The 25,001-nt window shown below is 39.8% G+C and overlaps 1 protein-coding gene across 1 annotated transcript in view; it reads left to right on the top strand.

Annotated features, from left to right (window-relative positions):
• Nucleotides 1–13,884, top strand: part of LOC129673725 (short-chain dehydrogenase/reductase family 16C member 6) — a 33,140-nt gene extending 19,256 nt beyond the window's left edge. Inside the window, exons 5-6 of the mRNA XM_055603606.1 lie at nucleotides 7,570–7,695; nucleotides 13,758–13,884. Of these exons, the coding sequence (XP_055459581.1) occupies nucleotides 7,570–7,695; nucleotides 13,758–13,884 (253 nt within the window). The remainder of the gene's footprint in view (nucleotides 1–7,569; nucleotides 7,696–13,757) is intronic.
• Nucleotides 13,885–25,001: the final 11,117 nt, after the last annotated feature.

The following is a 25,001-nucleotide window of genomic DNA, read 5'->3' as shown; positions in this document are numbered from 1 at the left end:
CCAACCCCACCCTCACACCCCTCTCCCCCCCACCATTTATTTCCCTCTCCTATTCTCCTCAAAGAAAGGGATGCCCCCTGGGGGTGCCAATACAACCGGGACACAACAAGTTACAGCAGAACTAAGCATATGCCCTCCCACTGAGGCCAGACAAGGTAGCCCAGTTAGGGAAAAGGGATCCAAAAGCAGGCAGCAGAGTCAGAGACAGCCCCCACTCCAATTGTTAGGTGACCCACATGATGAGTAAGCTGCACATCTGCTACATATGTGTAGAGGGTCTAGTTCCAGCCCATGGATGCTCTTTGGTTGGTGGTTCAGTCTGTGGGAGCCACCATAGTTAGTTTACTCTATAGGTCTTCTTGTGGTATCCTTGACCCCTGTGACATCTTCAATCCCTCCTCCCACTCTTCCACAAAACTCCCAGAACTTGGTCAATTGTTTGTTTGTGGGTCTCTGATCTGTTTCCATCAGCTGCTAGATGAAGTCTCTCACAAGACAGTTATGCCAAGCATAACTGATAGCAGAATATTATTAACAATGACAGGCATTGCTCTCTCCCATTGGGTGGGCCTCAAGTTGGGCCTGTCATTGGTTGGCCATTCCCTCAATATCTGCTCCATCTTTATCTCTGCATGTCTTGTAGGCAGGACAAATTTTGGGTTGAAGGTTTTGTGGATGGATTGGTGTCCCCCTCCCTCTACTGGGAGTCCTACCTGGCTACAGGAGGTGGCAACTTCAGGCTCCTTAACCCCTGCTGCTAGGATTCTCAGCCAGGGTCACCCCCACAGAATCCCGGGAGCTTCCTTGTCCCAGGTCCCCAGCTTGAGCCTCACAACCACCAATTTCCATTCTCTCTCCCAACCCTTCCCCGGCCCCACGTATGTTCTCCCTACATTTGTTCTCAACCCCAGCTCCTCTCTCCACTCCCTCTCCCACCCAGATCCCTCCATCCATCCATTTCTATTTTATTTCTCTTTCTGAGTGAGATTCAAGCACCCTCCCTTGGGCTCTCCTTGTTACTTGGCATCTTTGGCTCTGTGGATTGTAGCCTAGTTGTCCTGTACTCTATAACTAATATTCACTTTCAAATTAGTATGTGTGCCTTTCTGGGTCTAGGTTACCTCACTCAGGATGATATTTTCTAGTTGCATCCATCATGCTAATAAACTTTGTTAGAAATTTTCTAAAACTCAGTGATTCCCAAGAAAGATAAACACTTGGTGCTCCACACATAGGCATGGCATAATCAAAATACCAAACAACAATAAGAAAAATATTGCATCATGAGCAAGTCAACTCAGGGGTGATTAACACCTGAACTTTCAATAGAAACAATGAAAGCCAAAAAGACTTCAGATGACACTGTCAAGAAACTAAAAGAAAAATCAACCAAGAATCTTTCCCAGCATAACCATATTGCAAAAATGAAGGCCACTAAAAACAGAGTTCATTCTAGTATTCCATCATACAAGAAACAGAAAAGGAAGTTCTTCAGGATGCAACAGGTTATACCATAGAATAATAAGAACCTACATGAGAAAACCAATCAAAAATTCATCAAAGTAGAAAACTGTATAAATGGCAGTAGAGATGTGTTTCCTTTCCTTTCTTGGATGAATTATGAATACAATATCATAAACAATGTATACATAATAATATTATTAAAGGGTCAAATGAGTGGGAACAAACCTATATTACACTTAGTAAATGACAGCAAATAGAAAGAGCCTGCATAGCAGGAGTTTGTAATGTGTACCAACTGTCCCTTGTCCCTTCACCTTCTTTAAACACAGAACTTATAAAATAATATCCACAATGTGTAATGTATATATAATTATATATTATAGTATTTATATAATAATGTTATTATAGCATAAAGAAAAAGTAATATGACTGTGCAGGAGCAAAAACTCTATATCACACTCACATTAAGGGGGTATATATCTAAAGTGGATTCTACCAGGTTAAGATATATAGTATACTTTACATATACCTTTAAAAAGCTAGTTAACAAATAACTTCAAAAATAAAATTTAAGAGACTGAAAAATGCCCTTTAGATCAAAAGACTTAAGTAGATGTAATAAACTTTGACAGTCACTCTACTCAGCAGTAACAGAAGCACACTCTTGATGAGCATGACTCAAACATTGCTCAGAAGAAATCATCTTCTTGACCATAAAGCACCATCAATAAAATTTAAAATAATAAGGTCATATAAAGTATACTCTCTAGTTAAAATGGAATAAAATTATACATCAAGAAAAAGAAAATTTGAGAAATTTTCCAAATATGTTGAAACACAACATAAAAAATTTATGAGGTTCAGCTATTCAGGAGCATTTATAACTATAAATGACTCCATGAAAAGAAAAAATATTGGATTAATAACTCATCTTCTGCTTTCAGAAACTGTATAAACTAAGGTCACAATGAATTCAATGGAAGCATTAATTAAGAAATATTAAACTCACTGCAGAAATAAATTAGAACAGAAAGTTAGAGAAAAGTAGTTAATTCAAAAGCTGGTTCATTGAAAAGATTAATGAAATCGATGAATCTGTTTACACTACCAAAAGGAAACGAAAAGAGAAGATGTGAACTGCTGAAAGCAAGAGCTAAAGAGAGAATACCATCACTGTCATTCCAAATAGAAAAGGATCATAAGGAAAAGTATGAGAATTCACATAGCATGAAGCCCGCTGTCACTGGTGCGAGGACAAACTGCCTAGGGTCACATGAGCTGACAAAACTAACCTGGATTAGTAGCAACCCAAAAGGTTTCCAAATATCAACAGTCCCACCTTCTGAGGGAATCATACTAACCATCAGAAGAACTAAACATTCAAATTGTGAACACTTAACTAAACTTAGATAGAGACCAGACATTTCAATTCACTCACTGACTGTAATACTACCCCATGCCAAATCCAGACAAAAATGTCGCAAGAGCAAACAACTAAAAAGCAGAGCCTCCTACAGACAAAATGCAAAAACCCTCGATAAGGTACTAGCAAACCAAATCCAATGAAAACCAATGTTGGTAATATGCCATGATCAAAGGGATTTACCCCAGGGATGCCAGGCTGAGGTCGTATTTTAAATAATTTTATATAATATATCATATCAATAGGTAAAAAGCAAGAACGGCATGATCATCTCAATGTCACAGAAGAAGGCATCAGCATTAACCCTCTTTTTTACAAAAGCATTCAGAAAACAAGAAACAGGGTAACTGCTAAGTCACAGAAGAAGGCATCAGCATTAACAGTACCCAACCCTCTTTTTGACAAAAGCATTCAGAAAACAAGAAATAGGGTAACTGCTAAGACTAGATAAATACCATCTGTGAGAAGCTCACAGGTTGCCTTGTACTTAGTCCTGAAATCATTGCTTTGCCCCTAAGATCAAGAACAAGGCAGAGAATGTGTGGTGCAGAACTCTGGCAGAGTACTTAACTCCCATGTACAATGTCCTATGTTCCATCTCCAGTACCCAGCACAAAAAAAAAAAAAAACTACAAGAAACAAAGCAAGTCTATGCATACTCATGTCGTATGAAATAAGAGAGAAGTGGAAAGGAGAAAGAAGGACCGTTCTGAGATGACATGGTATTGTGTGTAGAAAATCCCAAATCATACACATATGCATGTGTGCATGCACATACACACACATCTGCAAATATCACACATAAAACTATTATATCTAAGAAATAAATCCAGAAAGATCAATATCAAAAATCAACTGTGTTTCTATACACCTAACAGTGAACAGTACCAAAGTGAAATTAATAAAACCAATTCGATTTATAATCGCATGAAATAATAAAACATGTGGGAACAGATTTAGCAGTCAGTAACCACTTATTCTGTGAAAAGTTATTAAAAAAAAAAAAACTTTGACAGAGATTAAAGCAGACAAAATAAACTCTTGTTCCCAAATGGAAAGACTTAATACCGTTAAGATTCCACTTCTCCCAGAGTCAATGCAATTTCTAGAGGCAACTGAAAAGGTCCCACTCTTAGATGAAGAGATTCAGGCAGCCAATGGTTGCTGAGAGAGAACTAACATTTTCTGCGGACAAGCTCCTTGATAGTTTCTCTCATCTCAAGTGGTCAGCCCTAAACATGTCTACATACTAGTAACATTAAGTAGACTTGGTAGATTATAAATACATATATATATATAAGAATATTTGGAGAGATGGCTCAGAGGGTAAGAGTACTTCCACTGGCTGCTCTTCCAGGGGTCCTGAGTTCAATTCCCAGCAACCACAACCATCTATAATGAGATCTGGTGCCCTCTTCTAGCACGCTGGCATACAAGCAGGCAGAACACTGTATATACAATAAATAAATAAATAAATAAATAAATAAATAAATAAATAAATAGATCTTAAAGGATATGTTTTGTGATGTATGTGCATATGTATTTATTATTGTTACATGTATATACCTATTGTTACAAGTGTACCTATACATATAACAATAGTAATTACAGGATATGTCATGAACTTGAGAGGGAGGGATAGAGGAAGAGTTAGAGGAAGAAGGGGAAAGTATGAAAATGATTTAAATACAGTACTTGTGTTTGAAAGAATAAGAATAAGAATAAGAATAAGAATAAGAATAAGAATAAGAATAAGAATAAGAATAAGAATAAGAATACATTTAAAATAAAGAGCCCAAGCTGCCTTCTCTTCAGGAATTGCCAAGGTCTTGCTAAATTTTAGATGGAAATACAAAGGACTAGAAAGGTTGACTGAACCTAAGCTACCCTGAAAATGCAGAAGAAAGTCAAACAGAATTAGTCTTTCCAATGTCAAACTCACTAGTAGCTCAGTAGTGTGGTTGACAGGCAGACTCAGAAATCGACTGGATGAAGTAGAAAGTCCAAAAACACCTTACAATTTTCTTCAATTACATTTCAATTAGGGTTTCAAGACAATTCAATAAATATAACAGTTTGGGGATAGAGAGATGGTGCAGACATTAAAGGCTATGCTCATAACCAAAATGTCAAAAATAACAGTTTTCAAGGGTGAAGTTGGACTTCAAACCCCCATGAAACAAAAGTCAACTGAAAAGGCATGAACAGCTAAATCATAAAAACCTCTTTCATAAAGAAAAACTATGAATTTTGGTAACCTTTGATTGTGTGGCAATCTACCAACCATAACACCAAAATGCAAGCAGCAACAGAAGACCCACCAGATTTTAAAATGTTTGTGCTTCAGAGATAATCATTAAATAGATTAGTCCCTGTGGTATTTCTCATTTTTGTATCCTAGACTTATATGGATGCATAAAACCGCATGTGTGAGAGAGAGACCTAAAGGTAGAACTGAACCTGTCTAGAAAAGCAAGGTTGAGGGGAAAGGTGGAGAAGAGGGTGAGGAATGCAGAGGAGGAGTCTGTTCCAAGTACATTATGTACTTATTTGAAAATATCTTCATGAAACCAAGTATCAATACATTGAATAATGCCAGTTTAAAACTTACTGGGGGAAAAAAAAGCTTCTATGTTTCAATGGACATCAATAAAGTAAAAAAATCAACTCGAAAGAATGGGAAAAAAATTATAAATCCTATAGCTTACTAGGAACTTCTCTCTACGCTACATAAAGAAATTCTAACAATGGACTTATAGAAAGAAAAATTACCCAAAATTTTGAAAACATTTCATCATGTGTGAGTAGTGACGCATACACAGTATACCTTTTCCGCCTGTCTTAGTTATGGTTGCTATGGCCGTGGTAAAACATCGTGACCATAGCAGCTGGGGGAAGAAAGGTATACCTCTCTTACACTTTCGTATCACAGCGCATTATCGGAGAAGTCAGGACACACACCTGAAGGCAAGAACTGACGCAGAGGCCATGGAGAAGTGCTGATTAGTGGCTTGCTCCGGCTGCCTTCTTGCAGCACCCGGGACCACCACCCCGGGACTGTCGCCTCACACAGCGGGGTTAGCCCTTCCATACTTTTTCATTAATCGAGAACATTCACCATAGGCTTATCCACAGGCCAGTCTGATGGAGGTATTCTCTAAACACAAGTTCCCTCTCTCCAAATGATTCCGTCTTGTGACAAGATGAATAGCCCGATATCTTAATTTTTAATCTCTAACGTTAATTTAAAGCAATATCGGTAAGACCTGTTAATAGTGTGAGAGAATACTTTTTGATGTTCAAATAGTCAGCTTTTTCTACGTGTATAAATGTTTTGCTTGCTTGTGTGTGTTGCATCATGTGTAAGTAACCCTGCTACCTGTAGAGGTCAGAAGAGAGCATCAGGTCCCTGGAACCAGAGTTACATGTGCCTGTGGACTGTGATGCCGGTGCTAGGAACAAAAGCCAGGTCCTCTGCAAGAGCAATTACTGTTCTTAACCACTGTGATAGCTCTCAAGCCCGAGCAAATACTTTTTTATTTTAATGCTAGACTGCCACAGACACACAAGAAAAATGATCTGCCAGGATACTGTAGGGACGGTAGCCAGTAACGATGTCAAACAATGGTTTTTAGAAGCTTGGCATGCCTACACACATAAAAGCCAGAGAGAAAGGGGAAAAAGCCATAGAAAGAAAAGAAAGCTCCATAACCCAAAGTGACTTAAGAGATGAAAAGAAAATGGTCGGTAGAGTTTGTATCTAAGTATGTTGAGACCCTTATGCTGGAGCACCAGGGGCTTTCAAGAGTTGTCAAAATTCAATCACGGATAATTGATTCCTTTCCAAAACCCACCTGAGAAAGTTTCTGGATGTGTACGGCTTAAGCTATTGAAAGAATATAAAAATATAGAATACGAAAGAAATACAGACTCCTCACTTTCAGTCTAATCCACCACCTCCTGTCGCCTTAGAAATGTCCGTTTCCACAAAATGATATAACAACGGTCTGCCTAAAGTGATACAGTGTTCATTCACAAGAGATGGTCTTGGTAAATAACATTTGACATTTTCCCCTCTTAATGACATAGAGTTTTGTGGGACTGTAATTCTTTATGTTTGTGAGGAAGGAGTGGAAAGAATGCTGCAGAAATCTAAAAGTAGTTGCATCACTTTTTATACTTCTGTTGGGGGGTTGCATGTGCATAGTATGTTTCTTCAGGTGAGTACACACGTGTATATGGAAGCCTGTGGTTGACGTCAGGAGTTATCCTGACCCCACTTCCATCTTATTCCCTGAGGCTGGGGTCTCTGCCTCCAACCCAGAGCTCACTGATAGGGCGAGGGTTATTAACCACCTTGATAACCATCTTGAACTGCTAACACGTGGTCTGCCGTGCCTGCCTTGCATGTCCATGGGTTCTGGGGATCAAACTTGAATCCTTAACCACTGAACCTAGGAACTGCACCTTTGTATCCAGAGCACGAGGCAGTTAAAGGTATCCACACTGGTTCCAGTGTTGGCTGTGAGAGAAAACACAAGGCAACCCTGAGTGGTCACCCCTCTTTTGACGATGGGTAGCTCTTATTTCTATAGTAATTCAATATCTAAAATCCAGCACTCACTGCTGGTCACCATAGGAAAGACCACTCTACTGACGAAAACTCTGCATTGTCATTCCAGGTACCCACTTCTTTTACCTCTCCTGGAGCAGGAGTACGTGGCCAAAAAAGTTTTCAATGCTATTTTAGAGGAACAAGTTTACCTCCTCATACCCAAGTTTTCATATGTTGCATTGATTCTCAAACAGTAAGTTAATGAAGATCTAATTGGCCTTTGGGTTGACTGTGAACAAACTATCTGATCATTGCTAGTTTTTCCTATCTAGAAGGTAACTTCACTCTTATTTAAAATGATGACAAAAGAATTTTAATATTACACAAGGAAGATTTATTGGGCTTTTGTGAACCATGTCTTTGTTACTTCAAGTATTAATTAAATTTAGCCATTATTTAGGCCTCTTGAGAGCACACTGTATTTTTTCCTGCACAGAATCAAATAGCACACAAATTCTGGGGGGAAGGGGGCTTTGGAGACGTCTTAAGGTGTGTGTGTGTGTGTCTGTGTGTCTGTGTGTGTCTGTGTCTGTGTGTGTCTGTGTGTGTGTGTGTGTCGTTGTGCTATGGTTGTTGTTTGTATGTGTTTCTTTAATCGTTTACTTGGGTTTCTTGAGATAGTATCATATTGCATATTCCAGGTTCTTAATCCTCTGGCCTCAACTTCCTGATTACTGTATGCAATACCACATTCAGCTCTTTTTATTGTTGTTTTTGTGTATTTACTTAATTTAGTTTGCATAAGGCAGAGTTATACTTTTGCAATAATGAACAAAAATCCTGAATGTTTCTGAGAAAATGCTAAGGTATTTGGTGATTTCTTCATTTCACTTAGTAAAAGAGTTCTTGCAATGTCCTTTAAGGACAACACAATGCATTCTGGAGTATTTGTGGGTAGCCTCTCACAGGCTCACATTTGGCATGTAGGCAGTGCCTTCGATGTGTTGCCTATGGCTCTGATGGATGTTCAGGGAGCTTACCAGCATAGCACATCTGGAGTCTACAGAGGATTGAGAATTCTTCAAGATTTACTGGAACTACTAAAGCTTTCACATCAAGACCTTCTCCTGCTCTGCTGTATGCACAAGTTGCCCTTGTGAACAGTGATTGGGATCAGAAATGTTTGGGGCTTCAGGTTTATTCAAGTTTTGTATTAATTTATATGTAATGAGGCATATTGGGGATAGGATCCGAGTCTGAACAGGTAATCCATGTGTTTCCAGCATACCGACACATAATCCAAAGGTCATCTGAATAAGGGCTTTTCTTATGACTTGTTTTATACCAGATGTGGACTTTTCCTCTCATGGCATCATGTTTGTGCCTTGAAAGCCCTGGACTCTGGAGCATGAGGATTGTGTTACTGAGAAATGTAGTACATTCTTTTTTTTTCTATTAATTACAGTTTATTCACTTTGCATCCCAGCTGTAGCCCCCTCCGACGTCCCCTCCCAACCCCATCTTCTCTCCCTCTTCACATCCCAAGCCTCCTTCCAAATCCACTGATAAGGGAGGTCTTCCTCCCCCTCCCTCTGACCCTAGTCTATCAGGTCTCATCAAGATTTGTTTCACTGTCTTCTTCTGTGGCCTGGCAAGGGTGTTCCCCATCAGGGGGAGGTGATCAAAGAGCCAGCCACTGAGTTCATGTCAGAGACAGTCCCTGTTCCCATTACTAGGGAAACCACTTGGACAGTAAGCTGCCATGGGCTACATCTGTGCAGGGGTTCTAGGTTACCTCCATGCATGGTCCTTGGTTGGAATATCAGTCTAAGAAAAGACCCCTGTGGCCAGGTTTTTTGGTTCTGTTGCTCTCCTTGTAGAACTCCTACCTCTCCAGGTATTTCTATCTCCCCCTTCTTTCATAAGATTCCCTGAACTCTGTACAAAGTTTGTCTATGAGTCTCAACATCTGCTTTGATACCATGCTGGGTAGAGTTTTTCAGGGGCCCTCTGTGGTAGGCTCCTGTCCTGTTCCCTGTTTTCTACCTCTTCAGATGTCTATCCCGTTTGCCTTTAAGAATGACAATTGATCATCTTACCCAGGGTCCTCCCTCTTGCTTAGCTTCTTTAGGTGTACAGATTTTTAGTATGTTTATCCTATATTATATGTCTAATATCCACTTATAAATGAGTATATACCATGTGTGTCTTTCTGCTTCTGGAATACCTCACTCAGGATGATCTTTTCTAGCTCCCACCATTTGCCTGCAATTTTCATGATTTCCTTGTTTTTAATTGCTGAGTAGTATTCCATTGTGTAAATATACCAGAGTTTCTGTATCTATTCCTCAGTTAAGGAACATTTGGCTATTACAAATAAAGCTGCTAGGAACATGGCTGAGCAAATGACCTTGTTGTGTAATTGAGCATATTTTGGATATATGCCTACGACTGGTATAGCTGGATCTTGAGGTAGCACTGTTGCTAATTGTCTGAGAAAGCACCAGATTGATTTCCAAAGTGGTTGTACAAATTTACATTCCCACCAGCAACACAGGAGGATTCCCCTTTCTCCACATTCTCTCCAGCATGTATTGGCACTTGAGTTTTTTATCTTAGCCATTCTAATGGGTGTAAGGTGAAATCTCAGGGTTGTTTTGATTAGCATCCACCCCCTCCCCAGATGAGTAAGGATGTTGAACATTTCTTTAAGTGTTTCTCTGTCATTCAATATTCCTCTATTGAGAGTTCTCTGTTCAACTCTGGACCTCATTTTTTAATTGGATTACTTGGTTTGTTGCTTTTTAACTTCTTTATTTCTTTATATATTCTGGGTATTAGCCCTCTGTCAGATGTAGGGTTGGTGAAGATCCTTTCCCAGTCTGTAGGCTTTTGTATTGTTCTGATAACAATGTCCTTTGCTTTACAGAAGCTTTTCAGTTTCATGAGGTCCCATTTACTGCTTGTTGCTCTTAGAACCTGTGGTGTTGGTTCTGTTCAGGAAGTTTTCTCCTGTGCCAATGAGTTCTAGGCCCTTCCCAACTTTTTCTTCTAACAGGTTTAGTGTGTCTGGTTTTATGTTGAAGTCTTTGATCCACTTGGACTTTAGTTTTGTGCACGGTGATAAATTCAGATCTATTTATATTTTTCTACATGCAAACAACCATATAGACCAGCACCATTTGTTGAAGATGCTATCTTTTTTCCATTGTATGGTTTTGGCTTCTTAAAACATCAAGGATTCATAGGTGTGTGGGTTTATTTCTAGGTCTTCTATTCGATTCCATTGATCCACCATTCTGTTTCTATGCCAGTACCATGTGGTTTTTATTATTATTGCTCTGTAGTACAGCTTGAAATCAGGGATGGAGATAACTCCAGACGATCGGTTGTTGTTTGTACAGAATTATTTTGGCAATTCCGGGTTGTTTTTTTAGTTTGTTTTTCCATATGAAGTTGAGAGTTTTTCTTTCAAGCTCTGTAAAGAACTGTGTTGGTATTTTTATGGGAATTGCATTGAACCTGTAGATTGCATTTTTCAGGATGCCCATTTTTTACTATGTTAATCCTACTGATCCATGAGCATGGGAGATCTTTCCATCTTCTAATATCTTCTTCAATTTCTTTCTTCAGAGACTTGAAACTTTTTTCAAACAGGTCTTTCATTTGCTTGGTTAAAATCACCCCAAGGTACTTTATGTCCTTTGTGGCTATTGTGAAGGGTGTAGTTTCCCTAATTTCTCTCTCAGCCCTTTTGTCTTTCATATACAGGAGCACTATTGCTTTTTTTGAGTTAATTTTATATCCAGCCACTTTGCTGAAGGTGTTTATCAGCTGAAGGAGTTCTCTGGTTGAATTTTTGGGGCGACTCATGTATACTATGATATCATCTGCAAATAGTGATACTTTGACCTCTTCCTTTTCGATTCCCCTTGATCTCCTTTAGGAGTCTTATTGTTCTAACTAGGATTTCAAGTACTATGTTGAAGAGGTATGGAGAGAGTGGGCAGCCTTGCCTTGTCCTTGATTTCAGTGGAATTGATTTAAGTTTCTCTCCGTTTAGTTTGAAGTTGGCTATAGGCTTGCTTTACATTATCTTTATTATGTTTAGGTATGTGCCTTGTATCCCTGATCTCTCCAAAACTTTAAACATGAATGGGTGTTGGATTTTGTCAAATGCTTTTTCAGCATTTAAGGAGATGATCATGTGGTTTTTCACCTTCAGTTTGTTTATATGGTGGATTAAATTGATGGATTTCCATTTATTGAACCACCTCTGAATGCCTGGGATGAAGCCTACTTGGTCATGATGGCTGATGCCTTTTATGTTTTTCTGGATTTGGTTTACAAGTACTTTATTGGTATTTTTTCATCACTGTTCATAAGAGAGATCTTATGAAGTTCTCTTTTTTGATTGGGTCTTTGTGTGGTTTATGTATCAAGGCAACTGTGGCTTCATAGAATGAGTTTGGTAATGTTTCTTCTGTTTCTATTTTGTGAAATAGTTTGAAGAGAATTGGAGTTAGCTCTTTTTTGAAGGTCTAGTAGAATTCTGAGCTGAAACCATTTGGCCCTAGGTTGTTTTGTTGTTGTTGTTGTTTGGTTTGGTTTGTTTTATTGTTGTTGTTGTTTTGGGGGGTTGTTTTTGGTTTTGTTTGGAAGGAAGACTTTTAATGACTGCCTCTATTTCCTTGGAAGAATAAAGGACTATTTAGTCTATTTACCTCTCTTAATTTAATTTTGGTAAATGGAATCTATCAAGAAATTTGTCCATATCATTTTGATTTTCAAATTTTGTGGCATATAGGCTTCTGTAGTAAGACCTAATGATTGTTTGGATTTCCTCAGTCTCTATGGTTATGTCCCCCTTTCCATTTCTGATTTTTCTGATTTGCATAGTTTCTCTCTGCCTTTTAGTTAGTTTGGCTAAGGGTTTGTCTATTTTGTTTATTTTCTCAAAGAACCAGCTCTTGGTCTCATTGATTCTTTGAATTGTTTTCTTTGTTTTTAATTGATTTCAGTTTGATTATTTCCAATTGTCTACTTTTCTTGGGTGTGTCTGCTTCTTTTTTTCTAGGGCTTTTTCGTGTGCTGTTAAGTTGCTTGTATGAGATGTCTCAAACTTCTTTCTGGAGGCATTATGAACTTTCCTCTTAGCACTGCTTTTGTTATGTCCCATAAGTTTGGGTAAGTTGTGCCTTCATTTTCATTGAATTTTAGGAAGTTTCAAATTTCTTTTTTCATTTCTTCTCTGATCAAGCTGTCATTGAGAGTTGTTTAGTTCCCATGTGTATGTAGGCTTTTTGTTATATCTGTTGTTGTTGAGGTCTGGTTTTAGGCCATGGTGGTCTGATAAGATACAAAGGATTATTTCAATCTTCTTGTATCTGTTGAGGTTTGCTTTGTGCCCAACTAAATGCTCAATTTTTGAGAAGGTTCCGTGAGGTGCTGAAAAGAAGGTATGCTCTTTTGAGTTTGGGTGAAAAGTTCTGTAGACATCTATTAGGTCCATTTGATTTAAGACCTCTGTAAGTGGCATTATTTCCCTATTTAGTACATGCTTTACTATTTATACCTACTTGTTACATTCCCTGTCCTTCCTCAGCTAAACTAAGTGAAAGCCAATGTTCCTCACTGTATAATCCATCACACTTGTCACTGCCTTCTAGTACTTAACACACTGGACACCTACCAGCTTGTGTTCCCTCTAAGAATATAATTTCTAAATTCTTTCCTGGTCTATGCTTGCACCCAGGACAGGACTTGATAAAGAATAAACATGCAAAAATATTTGCTCATTTAAACTGGGCTGATCCAAGCAGAAGTGATCTGAAGTCCAGCATTATCGTTGATCTAAGCAATGCCTCTCAGTCTCAGATGCTCATTAGAACCATCCTCACACTTAAAACTACTGTGCCACACATAATATTTACAATTGGTATGATTTTATTCTAATAATTGCTATTGTTGTCTAGTAAATAAGTATGTCCTAAGTAAATAATAAGCCATCTGGTCTCTCCAAAGAACCAGTGAGTAGACAGCATGTGCAGAAACTGGGATGTTTTTTCCAAGTTTGGAGAATGATTCTAGGATGTAGGAAGGGTTGACAGTGTCCATCATTATCCATGATGTTGATGTCCCTGAACTGTGTATGATACGGTGGTATCTTTCCATTTATCCCTCCCATCAAGTGACAGGGGCACAACATAAGTCTTGTTCTTTCAGACTTTGTGTTATTTGCGCTACCTGCAAAGTAGTCCCTTTGGTGACTTTAAGAGTCTTTAAAGATCATAACTTTTCTCTCCTTTTCTCTAGGATAATATCTCCAAAAATGATGATTGCCCTTGGTGAGTACCTTGGCGTGGACAGCTGTATGACTTCATTCACAGGGAGAGCAAAAGCAAAGGAACTGCAGCCTGAAGCAGAAAGGAAAGAGCAGTAGCTCAGGCCTTGACCATGATAATCACATAGAGAGATGAGATAGATGCTGTTGGGAATGCCCCTAGTAGTTGTAGCATGTCATTCTACCTGGAACCGCCCAGGCTTTGGAAAGTATATAGCTTCCCTTCCCAGGAGACAGTTTGCACATAGCTCTTTCTCTGTCTCTTCTCTCTCCTCAGTTTTCTTTCTTTCTTTTCTTTTTTTCCTCATTCAAGATCTCAATATACTGTCTAGGCTGGCCTTTCATAATCCTCCTTTCATAAACCTCAGCCTTTGAGGGCCGGGTTGGTAGATACTTATCACCTTTCCCAGCCACACTGATATTCTTCTAAGCATTTATTCTATCTATCTAGATTCCCATATAATTCTTTAGTTTGGTACATAAAAATGTTGCAATCTTTTCAGTGAACTCTGATCATATTGTATTTATAGAAGGTTAATGCAAATTAGCCCTAATCTCATTTTAAAATAGAATGTAAGATACTTCCAGGAAAGGTGTAATTATAAGTAATGAACTTGTAAAATCAATGTTACGAACTGATAAATTTTCAATATCTGATATAACATACACATTAATTTTATAGTTAAAAATGTTTACTTCAAAAACTGAAGGTGGACTTGTATTGCCTATTAATCCCTACTGGATTTAGGTGATCGCATGAAGATTGTTATTGCGACCAAAACTGAACATGCTTATTGGATTAAAGAAATCTGTAACTTATCAGTTTTGTTTGCGTCTCAATGTGTTAAAGAATTCTTCACTCTTTTACTTTTTAGGAAAAGTAAATGCTGTAGACCTTATATACTCTGCTGTCTTATAAATAAAATATACTTTTGTAATAACATCGGAATACGCTGCTTTAATATATCTTAAATCAAGTTATTTTTTTCAAGCACCTATACCGTGGGAATGTACACTTCACATCTGGCCATTTCACAAGCAGTCATAACAATGGTGTTTCTGGTGATCTCTAGGCTCAAGATGCTACTTTAAGTGCAGTGACCACACAATAGTCCCATTAAGCTCTCTTTACATCCAAGGACAAGTGGGAGTGACAGCAGAAATCTACGTTTCTACTACATTACAGTATGCCTTCTGTTAATGGCAGAGCGCACTACTATGACTTATTCTGTTACTGGAGACGTGGTTCTTATACATTCATACAACTAAGGCAGTGTTTACCTTGAGGCAGAAAAGGAAGGGAAAGGTTGGCCTAATACAACACAGCAGTCAAAAAAAAAAAAAAAAAGAGCATCAGTAGGGCAATAATATGTTTGACAGTTTTGTGTGTAAAAACTGGACCTGTTTGGCTTTCAGTGTGGGCTCTAGAAAGTGTCTATTTATCCACTAGCTCAGCACATATTTACCAAGTACCTGTATCTACAGCACTACAAACAGAGAGATGAGGAAAACAGACACTAAACATAGGACAAGAGCTTTCTGGATGCCGCTAAACACACAGAGACTTTGGTTTGGTTTTGCCCTTTTCCTGGTCAATACTGTGGGTCAATATTGTAGGTTTACAGTATTTGAAAGCTTCACAGTCTGTCTCCTGCTTCTTGTTTGTATTGACATATTTTCTACCTGAGAATTGCTTCAACTCCCTGATTCTGTCCCACTGATGACGCAGTAAGCATTGTGTATCACATCTGTGTCTAAGAAACACTGCTTATAAAGATCCCTGGCTGGTAGTGCACAACTGACAGGAGCGACAAATGGACAATATGCTCCTAGTACGGAATGACACCACACTCCGGGCTTCCTGGGGCTAGAGGGCTCTGCCTACTCGGAATCCGAAGGCTATGCCCATGAAACTACTGAGTCTATGGGATGTAAGGCAGACATCACACATGACCCATCCCAAAGCTGAGGAGAAAATGTGTCTGAACTCGGTGCAGACTCCTACATACTTATGATCACTCTAATACATGAGTTCCAGATACAGGTAGTAAGAAAAATGTAAAAGTTTTGGTTTCATAATCTTACATAATACCATGATTTTACAAATGAAAAAAAAACTTGAATGATGTTAAGAATTTTCCATCTCACATTCTTTGCAGATTCATTTTTTTAAATATATATTCAGGAAATTTTTTATTTTTATTTTTTATATTAATCACAGGTTATTTACTTTGTATCCTAGCCGTAGCCCCCTCCCCCATTCTCTCCCAACCCCACCCTCTCTCCCTCATCTCCTCCCTGCCCCTTTCCAAGTCCACTGATAGGGGAGGACCTCGTCCCATTCCATCTGACCCTAGGTTATCAGGTCTCTTCAGGATTGGCTGCAATGTCCTCTTAGGTGTCCTAGCAAGACTGCTCCTCCCTCGGGGGAAAGGGTGTCAAAGAGCTCGTCATTGAGTTCATGTGAGAAATAGTCCTTGTTCCCCTTACTAGGGAACCCACTTGAAAACTGAGCTACCATGGGCTATATCCGAGCAGGGGTTCTAGGTTATATCCATACATGGTCCTTGGTTGGAGATACAGTCTCATGAAAGACCCCTGTGCTCTGACATATTTGGTCCTTGTGGAGCTCCTGTCCTCTCCGAGTCTTACTAACTCCTCCTTCTTTCACATGATTCCCTGTACTCTGCCGAAAGTTTTGGTTATGAGTCTTAATATCTGCTTTGATACACTGCTAGGTAGAGTCTTTCAGATGCCTTCTGTGGAAGGTTCCTGGCAGGTTCATTTTTAAGAACATAATAAACTACTCTTTCAGCAGCTTTGAAAAGAAAATTTCCGTTGGCATGATGGTCAAGAGTGTATCCCAGGCTGTGACAATATTAATATATAGTCCTAACCAATTTTTTAGTTTCAATCATTCATTGTGAGTACATATTGGGAACAACTTTTCTAAAAGGTTAGCTCTATGCACATTTAGCAGCGTGGTGTGCATTTATTATAATGAGCATAAGTTCCCTGACATGAGAGTTTTCTCTGAGTCTTCCTGTGACTGCTGAATGTTGGATTAATAACTGAAAGTGACTTGGTGATGCTTTTACTTAAATTCCTGTTCTTGCATTTTTTTTTTTTACTATGAATCAAGTACTTTATTAGGTGTGGGGATTCAAGAATATACCATTTATCTAAATTTTTTCAGATGTCAAAGCTAATATTAAGAACTATTCAAATCTTGAATCAGTTAACAAAGAATAAATTGGATACAGGTATTATATGACAATTTTGTTCTTTTTTTAATTATACTTTATTTACATTGTATTCCCCCTCTAGTTCCCTCCCTCCTCCCCTCCCAACCCCTCCCTTCCTCCCTCTTCTCCACACACTCCCCTCCCCAAGTCCACTGGTAGGGGAGGGTTTCTTTTTCTTCCTTCTGATCCTAGTCTGTTAGGTCTCATCAGGAGTGGCTGCATTGTCTTCCTCTGTGGCCTGATAAGGCTGCTCCCCCCTCAGGGGAAGGTGATCAAAGAGCAGGCCAATCAGTTCATGTCAGAGGCAGTCCCTGTTCCCATTACTATGGGACCCACTTGGACACTGAACTACCATGGGCTACATCTGTGCAGGGGTTCTAGATTATCTCCATGCATGGTACTTGGTTGGAGTATGAGTCTCAGGAAAGACCCCTGTGCTCAAATTTTTTGGTTCTGTTGCTCTCCTTGTGGACTTCCTGTCCTCTCCAGATCTAACTATTATTTCCCACTTCTTTCATAAGATTCCTTGCATTCTGCCCAAAGTTTGGCCATAAGTCTCAACATCTGCTTTGATAGTCTGCAGGGCAGAGCATTTCAGAGGACCTCTGTGGGAGGCTCCTAACTTGTTTCCTGTTTTTTCTTCTGGTGTTCATCCTCTTTGCCTTTTGGAGTGGGGATTGAGCATTTTAGCCAGAGTCCTCCCTCTTGATTAGTTTCTTTAGATGTACAGATTTTAGTAGGTTTATCCTATATTATATGTCTATATGAGTGAGTACATACCGTGTGTGTCTTTCTGCTTCTGGGACAGCTCACTCAGGATGATCCTTTCCAGATCCCACCGTTTACCTGCAAATTTCATGATTTCCTTATCTTTCATTGCTGAGTAATATTCCATTGTGTAGATATACCACAATTTCTGCATCCATTCTTCAGTTGAGGGCCATCTGGGTTGTTTCCAGCTTCTGGCTATTACAAATAAAGCTGCTACAAACATGGTTGAACAAATGTCCTTATTGTGTACTTGAGCCTCTTTTGGATATATGTCTAGGAGTGGTATAGCTGGATCTTGAGGAAGCACTATTCCTTGTTGTCTGAGAAGGTACCAGATTGGTTTCTAGGGTGGTTGTACCAGTTTACATTCCCACCAGCAGAGGAGGAGGGTTCTCCTTTCTCCACAACCTCTCCAGCATGTATTGTCACTTGAGGTTTTGATCTTGGCCATTCTGATGGGTATAAGGTGAAATCTCAGGGTCATTTTGATTTGCATTTCTCTGATGGCTAATGACGTTGAGCATTTCTTTAAGTGTTTCTCTGCCATTTGAAATTCCTCTATTGAGAATAGCTCTGTTCCCCATTTTTTAATTTTTAATTACTTGATTTGTTGCTTTTCAACTTCTTTAGTTCTTTATATATACTGAATATTAGCCCTCTGTCAGATAGAGGGTTGGTGAAGATCTTATAATACCGTCAATTGTAAGGGAAGAACTGATTACAAAAGCATCTTCCTCACTCTGCATTAGTTTACATCAAGCCTCGAATTAAATAGTGTTTATGTGGCCAATGCAAAGATCTTCACATTCAGTTTCTATTTCTAAACCTCTGGGTGTTTGCTTTGCAAAGAAGTTGCCAGCTTCAGAACTGGTAATTATGAGTCTTTGAATTAGCCTGATAACATTTTGGCATACCTTATTAAAAGCTCTGGACATAAACTTTTGCTTTGTAATGATTTATTTCAAAGGCTTGCTGCCCAAGAGCTGACAGTTCCTTTTCTGCCTCAGATGAAAGTTAATATTAGTTAATATTAGGGTGATTGCTCCAGGCACAGCCTCTGGATATAACCAGCAATCTTGCCACACGGATCTTGGTGCCACTCCAATGTACCACACTCTCTCTCCTATGAGAGAAGCCACTGCCAGCATGACTTATGCCAATGTTGACACTATGATCACTCCAGTCTGAAATGATAAGAGCAGAAGTGACCTGGGGGCACAGTGGCACTCCAGTCTTTCCCAAGAGTCTGCTGCTGTGTGTGATTGCCCACTGCACCCATAAGCCAAGCCCTCCTGGGAGGATTCGAAAGGACCACCACTCAGGTGTGTGTTAACCCCTGGAACGCATCTGCTCTCCTAGGTCAGTTCCATCGCCTTGAAGAATCCACTGACCAGTAAAAGGACAAGCTGTGAGGAACGTAAAGACGGTGAAGGCAGAGCATTAACCTGGGCTTTTCTGAGCAGGGGGATCTGTGCAACCTCAGAGCCAGCCCTGTCCTTAATGTCACATATAAGGCCAGATTTTCTTCAGGGAAATTTAAATGATAGAACCAAACTCTCACCTTAGGAATTTGGTGATCTTCATCAAAGCTACTGAGCCTCTGGGTTTTTACCTGTAAAGTGGGAATTATAATGTATCACAATTGAATCGCTGTAGGAAAGGACTTTACAACAAGCTAATTTGCATCGGATAAATTGTAAATGCCAAATAAATTATAGCTCTTGATACTTAAAAGAGGCAGAGGCAGGAGCATCATAACCTTTCACTTGAAAAGCAACCAATACCAGTGATTTCTAAATATCACGCTGGGCAAGTAATAATAGTGTTCCAGGATGCTCGTCTGTAATGAAACTCATGAATTAATACATAAAAAGAACTCAGGTAAGTGCCTGGTACATGTTAAATAGTAAGTGTTATGTGGTTATATTTTCATTATCATAGTTTATCCCTAGCAATAACTAGAGTAGGCTGCATTGGTGAGCAAACTGAGCTCAAAGAGATCCAATAAGCATTTATTCAACATCAAACTGACAGGAATGGGTAGACCAGCACATCGAATATAGGAGGACCCAATCTCCTTCCTGATCAGGTTGCTCTGGGGGCAAATCATGACTCTTGCTATTCTCTCTCTGAAATAGAAAGCATATATAGAACAAACTAGAAGTGATCTGGTTCAATGGTGGTGACAGTCCTGTAGCACAAGTCACTTCTACCAAACCACAAATGGGAACATCCAGACTTGGCAGATTTGCAAAGGCCTTCCCAGCCCTAACATGTCACATACTTGGCTGGTGAACTTGGCGACCTGATGTTCTACTGTCTGTACAGACATTGCTGACCCGACCTTAACAGACATCAACAGACATACAAGGATGGTATTCTTAATGCTGCCCATTGCCTCTGAAAACATGCCTTACATTGAGAAAATGCCTTACAGCTGGATCTAACAGAGGCCTTTCCTCTGCTGAGGTTCCTACCTCTCTGATGACTCTAGCTTGTGTCAAGTTGACACAAAACCAGCCAGTACAAGTGCCAACCAACTATAAGCTACGAGTTCTGAAACTTTTCCTCTGTTCCTCAATTTTCCTCTGTTAAACTGAATATCTCATGTATTTTGTCACAGAGAACTAACTGAGACGTCTTCCATTCCTGGGACTGTTCTGCTCAAGAGAACAAATGTTTCAGAGGCCAGGTTGGGTGGGCTCCAGACTCATTCAGAAAAGCCACACATGTAAAGCAAACGAAGACTTCACAACACAGGGCAGAAATCAACTCCACTGGTTGCTCCTCCAAGTTAGGGGGTAGGTGGAACAGGTGTGCTTTCTCACAAAGGAGAGTATGGACCTCCTCACATAGCAAGAACATGTCCTCAAGTTTACTACCACTGCCATCTCCGGACAGTGATTGAAATGATAAATGCCAAAGCCAAGGTTTGTCATGTGAAAACTCTCTGAATGAACCTACCTTAAAAACATAAATCTGCTGTCAATGTTTTAAGTAATTGGATCTAAAATCAAGACTGTTATCTTGGTGTTGTAGGTCCCTACCTCTGAAGAGCTCCCCAGGAACCAGTGAAGAAGGCTGAAGGACTAGGGTGCCACGAGTAGAGATCTGCTCTCCAGCGACCTTGGGGGAAGAACAATGTTTGCGTCAGCGAGCAGTCCTGTGTCCCTCTGCCTAACGTTCCGTCCACTGTGCTTAGGTTTGGCTCTGGAACTCAGCACTCTGGGAACGTGGACTCCATAAAAGCCAATATTCAAAATCGCAATGAGATGCCAGCCTCCTAGATGAAGAAGAAAATCTTCCCATGGGGGTTGGCATTATCTCCAGCTCTGGTTCTATCCCACCAGAAACACGAAAGACAGTGCAAGCAACCCAGATCAGATGAAAGCGTGTTACATAAAAACCCTACACACAATGGCACATGCCCAACAGAGATTGCATCAGGCAGAAGGTCAGCACATAAGCGTCAATCCTTGACCAGTTGGAACCTTGCCAAGAAAAAAAATCCCATTAACCTGAAGCAGCCTGTGCTAGAGGCTAAGACAATGTATTCAAACTGGTCATTTGTCTCCTCAGTACTCCTAGTGTCCCAAAAAAAAACATGTTGTTGGCTTAGGCTTAGGCTATATATTCTGACTATTTTTCCTGAATATGACCTCCTGCAGAAGCAGGAAAAACTCTCCAGGCATGCAGGAAGCCCTGGCACAATTCTCGATATAATTAATTAAGTAAGTAAGTAAGTAAGTAAAGGTAATGCTTTGGTGGCTGGAGAAATGGGTTGATGGTTGAGAGCATTTATCGTTCTGCTAGTGGATGCAAATTTGGTTCATAATATTTATATTAGATGTCCCACAACTTCCTGTATCCTGAACTCTGGGAGTTCTGATGCAGTCTTCTGGTTCATACATGTGGCGCACACACACACAAAGATACAAGCAAATACACATAAACAAAAATTCTTTAGAAATTTTTATAGAAAATTTCTTTGGTCACAAAAAGTACTCTTTTCTTTTTGAGCGTGGTTTTTATTGAAATAGAATTAACTTTCAGGAAAATCCATGTGTATTTTATCAGGTGAGTTTCACATACGAAACAAAACTGTGTAGCCACCACCCATGTCCAGCTGAGGAACCACAAGAGAACTCCAAAAAAAAACAAAAACAAAACAAAACAAAAAAAAAAAAAACCTTTTTATCACCTCTTATCCATGATTCCTCGAAGATAATGCTTGTCTTTGCTTTCATCACACAGATTTCTACCAGTAGTTAAAATGTCATGGACATGAAGTGACAAGGTATTTACTTAAATGTGTCACCTTGTCCAACACTGTGTCTATGAAAATCATCCACAGTGTGTAACGAGAACACATTCCTTTTCATTGCTACTGTGTATGTGTATGTGTGTGTGTGTGTGTGTGTGTGTGTGTGTGTGTGTGTGTGTGATATTCTATTGTAGAAATACAGCACATGTTCATTGAATGTTAAGCTCAGGTTTGCGTTTTTACTGGCAATACTAAAATGGATACTTGACACAGCATTTAGCTGAGGTTGGTATGAGGCAAAATTCATTTCCAATCATACCTCTCTTGAACTTGGTGACTAGATTGCCTTTCTGATTTCTTCCCGTAGTTTCTAAATAAAAATCAGATTTCAAAGTTTTTCTGGGCCAGTGAGATGAATGAGCAGGTAAGCAATACCTACCACACAAGCTTGACACCCTGAGTTCACTTTCCAGAGGCCATGATGGAAGGAGAGGACAGAGTCCTGAAGTTGCCCTCTGACCTCCATATGTGCACTGCAGTACACGAGTGCCCATGTCCTCATAAATTTAAAACTCTGTAAGTTTCACAATAACTAGAAATACCAAAAATTATTACTAAAATTAACAAAAAGCGGTAAAATATTAATATAATAATCATGAAAACAAAAGGACAAACATGAAAAGAAGAAAAATGGCATATGCCAATGGTCTTCAAATTTGACTACTCAGATAATGACTTACCTATCACCTCGTGTATTTTTAATTTGGCACCTACAACTTTTTAAATCATAATTATAATTGAAAGATATGCATTCCATATGTGTATACCATACACTTCAAGAATAATGTACTTCATAATTTTGAAGATATGCATTCACTTAACTTGTGTTTTCAGGGTGGCTCAAAGGACAATGCCAGCATTCCGTGCTGTAGAGTTGAATGAGAATGGCCTCCATAGACTCATTGATTCCAGTACACCAGAGAATAGCTCTATTTGAAAGGATTAGGAGGTGCGGCCTTGTTGGAGGAAGTGTGCCACTCGGGGTGGGCTTGGAGGTTTCAAAAAGCCCATTCCAAACTCAGGGTCTTTTTCCTCCAGCTGCCTGCTGATCTCAGCTACCTCTCCAGCACCAAGATGCTTCAGCCAGGATGCTTCGCACAATGTCAATGATGGACTAAACCTCTGAAACTGTAAGCCAACCCCAATTAAATGCCTTTCTTTTCTTTTATATTATCTTCTTCTCTTCTTTTCTTTTTTTATAAGAGTTGCCACAGTCCTGGTATCTCTTCACAGCAACAGAACACAGACTAAGACACACACCAAACCAAAGCACAACATAATCACACACTTAAACTGTTCAAAAAGTTTGATTTTTAAACACGGTGTTAGCGTGCAGCCGTGTCGCAACATCCTCACTCAACTTCTCCCTCTGAAAACAGACTGATAAAGTGTTAAGAATTACAGTGAAAGCTGGAGGGAGAGGATTTAGGTCTGGCAGTTACAAGGACTGCGGGGCCGGGAGCACAGTGTAGCAGGGGTGTGTACTGGCGTCTGAAGTACCCGGATGTTGGAGAGACTAGACCAAACAGGGCTCATTTGGTTTCTTCTCTTGCTGACTTCTTCCCCCAGAAGCTTCTCGGATTGCCGGTTTATCCAAGAGTCAGCCTTTACGCATTTCATGAGGTAGAATGAGGTTGACCCTACAAGAGGTTGAGAGCAGAACTACACAGAAAATGAGGGACCTCAGGCCTCTCTCGGGCAGACCTGTTTGAGGAGGAAGCGCGTATCTGAAGACCTGGAGAGCAATTTTCTTAAATTCCTTCAACTCTCTCAATATTACCCCCACCCCATAGTCCTTAACCATCTTAATGTGTATATCCTGAAGTGTGCCAGTGGCAAAGACAGCTGCCATCCCTGTGTGCCCTGCTTGGAGCTTCCCAGGACAAGCTGCGTGTTACTGAGAACATTGAATGTGTCTGACAAAGATAAACGATCTATGACTTCTATTTTTAGCTGTGTGAACTGGCTACATGTTTAGAGAAAGTTTTCTGGTATTAGATCTGAAAATTATAAAGGCCCTGAGAGTTAAGTCCACCTAAAGCCAGTGCTTGTCGGGGGGCTGAGGAGAGAGGTACATGGCTATCGCAGGTGTGTCTTGATGCATCGCCTGCCACTGTTTCAGAATACCACACACCTGGTAAAACACAAAGAAAATACATTTCTTTCTCTCGGGCTGGTGATGGGCAAGTCACCACCATCTGGTGAGGTGATTCTAGCATATTATCACATGAATGAGGGGACTCCGTGAGAGAAACTCAGGGGCTGCGTGTTCAAGTCTTGCGTCCTCGTTAAGCCATTGTTCCTGTAATAGAGACCCCTACCATGTAAGTTCAAAGTACCACCCCCCAAATATCATCAGCACCTGAATCTGGGAGTTACGTTTCCAAACCATGATCTCCTAAGGACTTCGGATCTTAGCAGCCTGTGAAATGGAAGAGGACAGATTTGAAAACATCCTTGGGAAGTGGAATCCCTGAGAAGTTCACACTGTCAGGAGGTTGAACAGTAGAAACAGGGGTGCTGGGGGTTAGCCAAAGAGAGACACATCGAAGAAGCTGCTCATCTCAGATATAAGTAAAAAAGAAAAGTGGGAAGAGCAAGCCTTTTGAGTTAGCACATGGGTTTAGGGTCCAAATCTTTATCATTAATTTTATCTCTACCATCCAACAAATTTTAAGCCAATATGTGGTCTAAAACATCTACAACAAGAATTTATGGGTCAAGGTATTAGCACAGAATTTCACAACCCACTAGGCTATGTGCTTAAAATACATGAGCTTTTATTTGCAGCACAATAAAACCAAGAAAGACAGAAAAGGGACAGAGACTGTCCTGCTCCTCTCCCTGCTCACTTATTCACTAATAATTCTTTCCGT

Source organism: Psammomys obesus, unplaced genomic scaffold (genome assembly GCF_907164565.1).
Source record: "Psammomys obesus unplaced genomic scaffold, mPsaObe1.curated_primary_1811, whole genome shotgun sequence".
Taxonomy (NCBI): Eukaryota; Metazoa; Chordata; class Mammalia; order Rodentia; family Muridae; genus Psammomys; species Psammomys obesus.
This window is presented reverse-complemented; position numbering and strand designations above follow the sequence as displayed.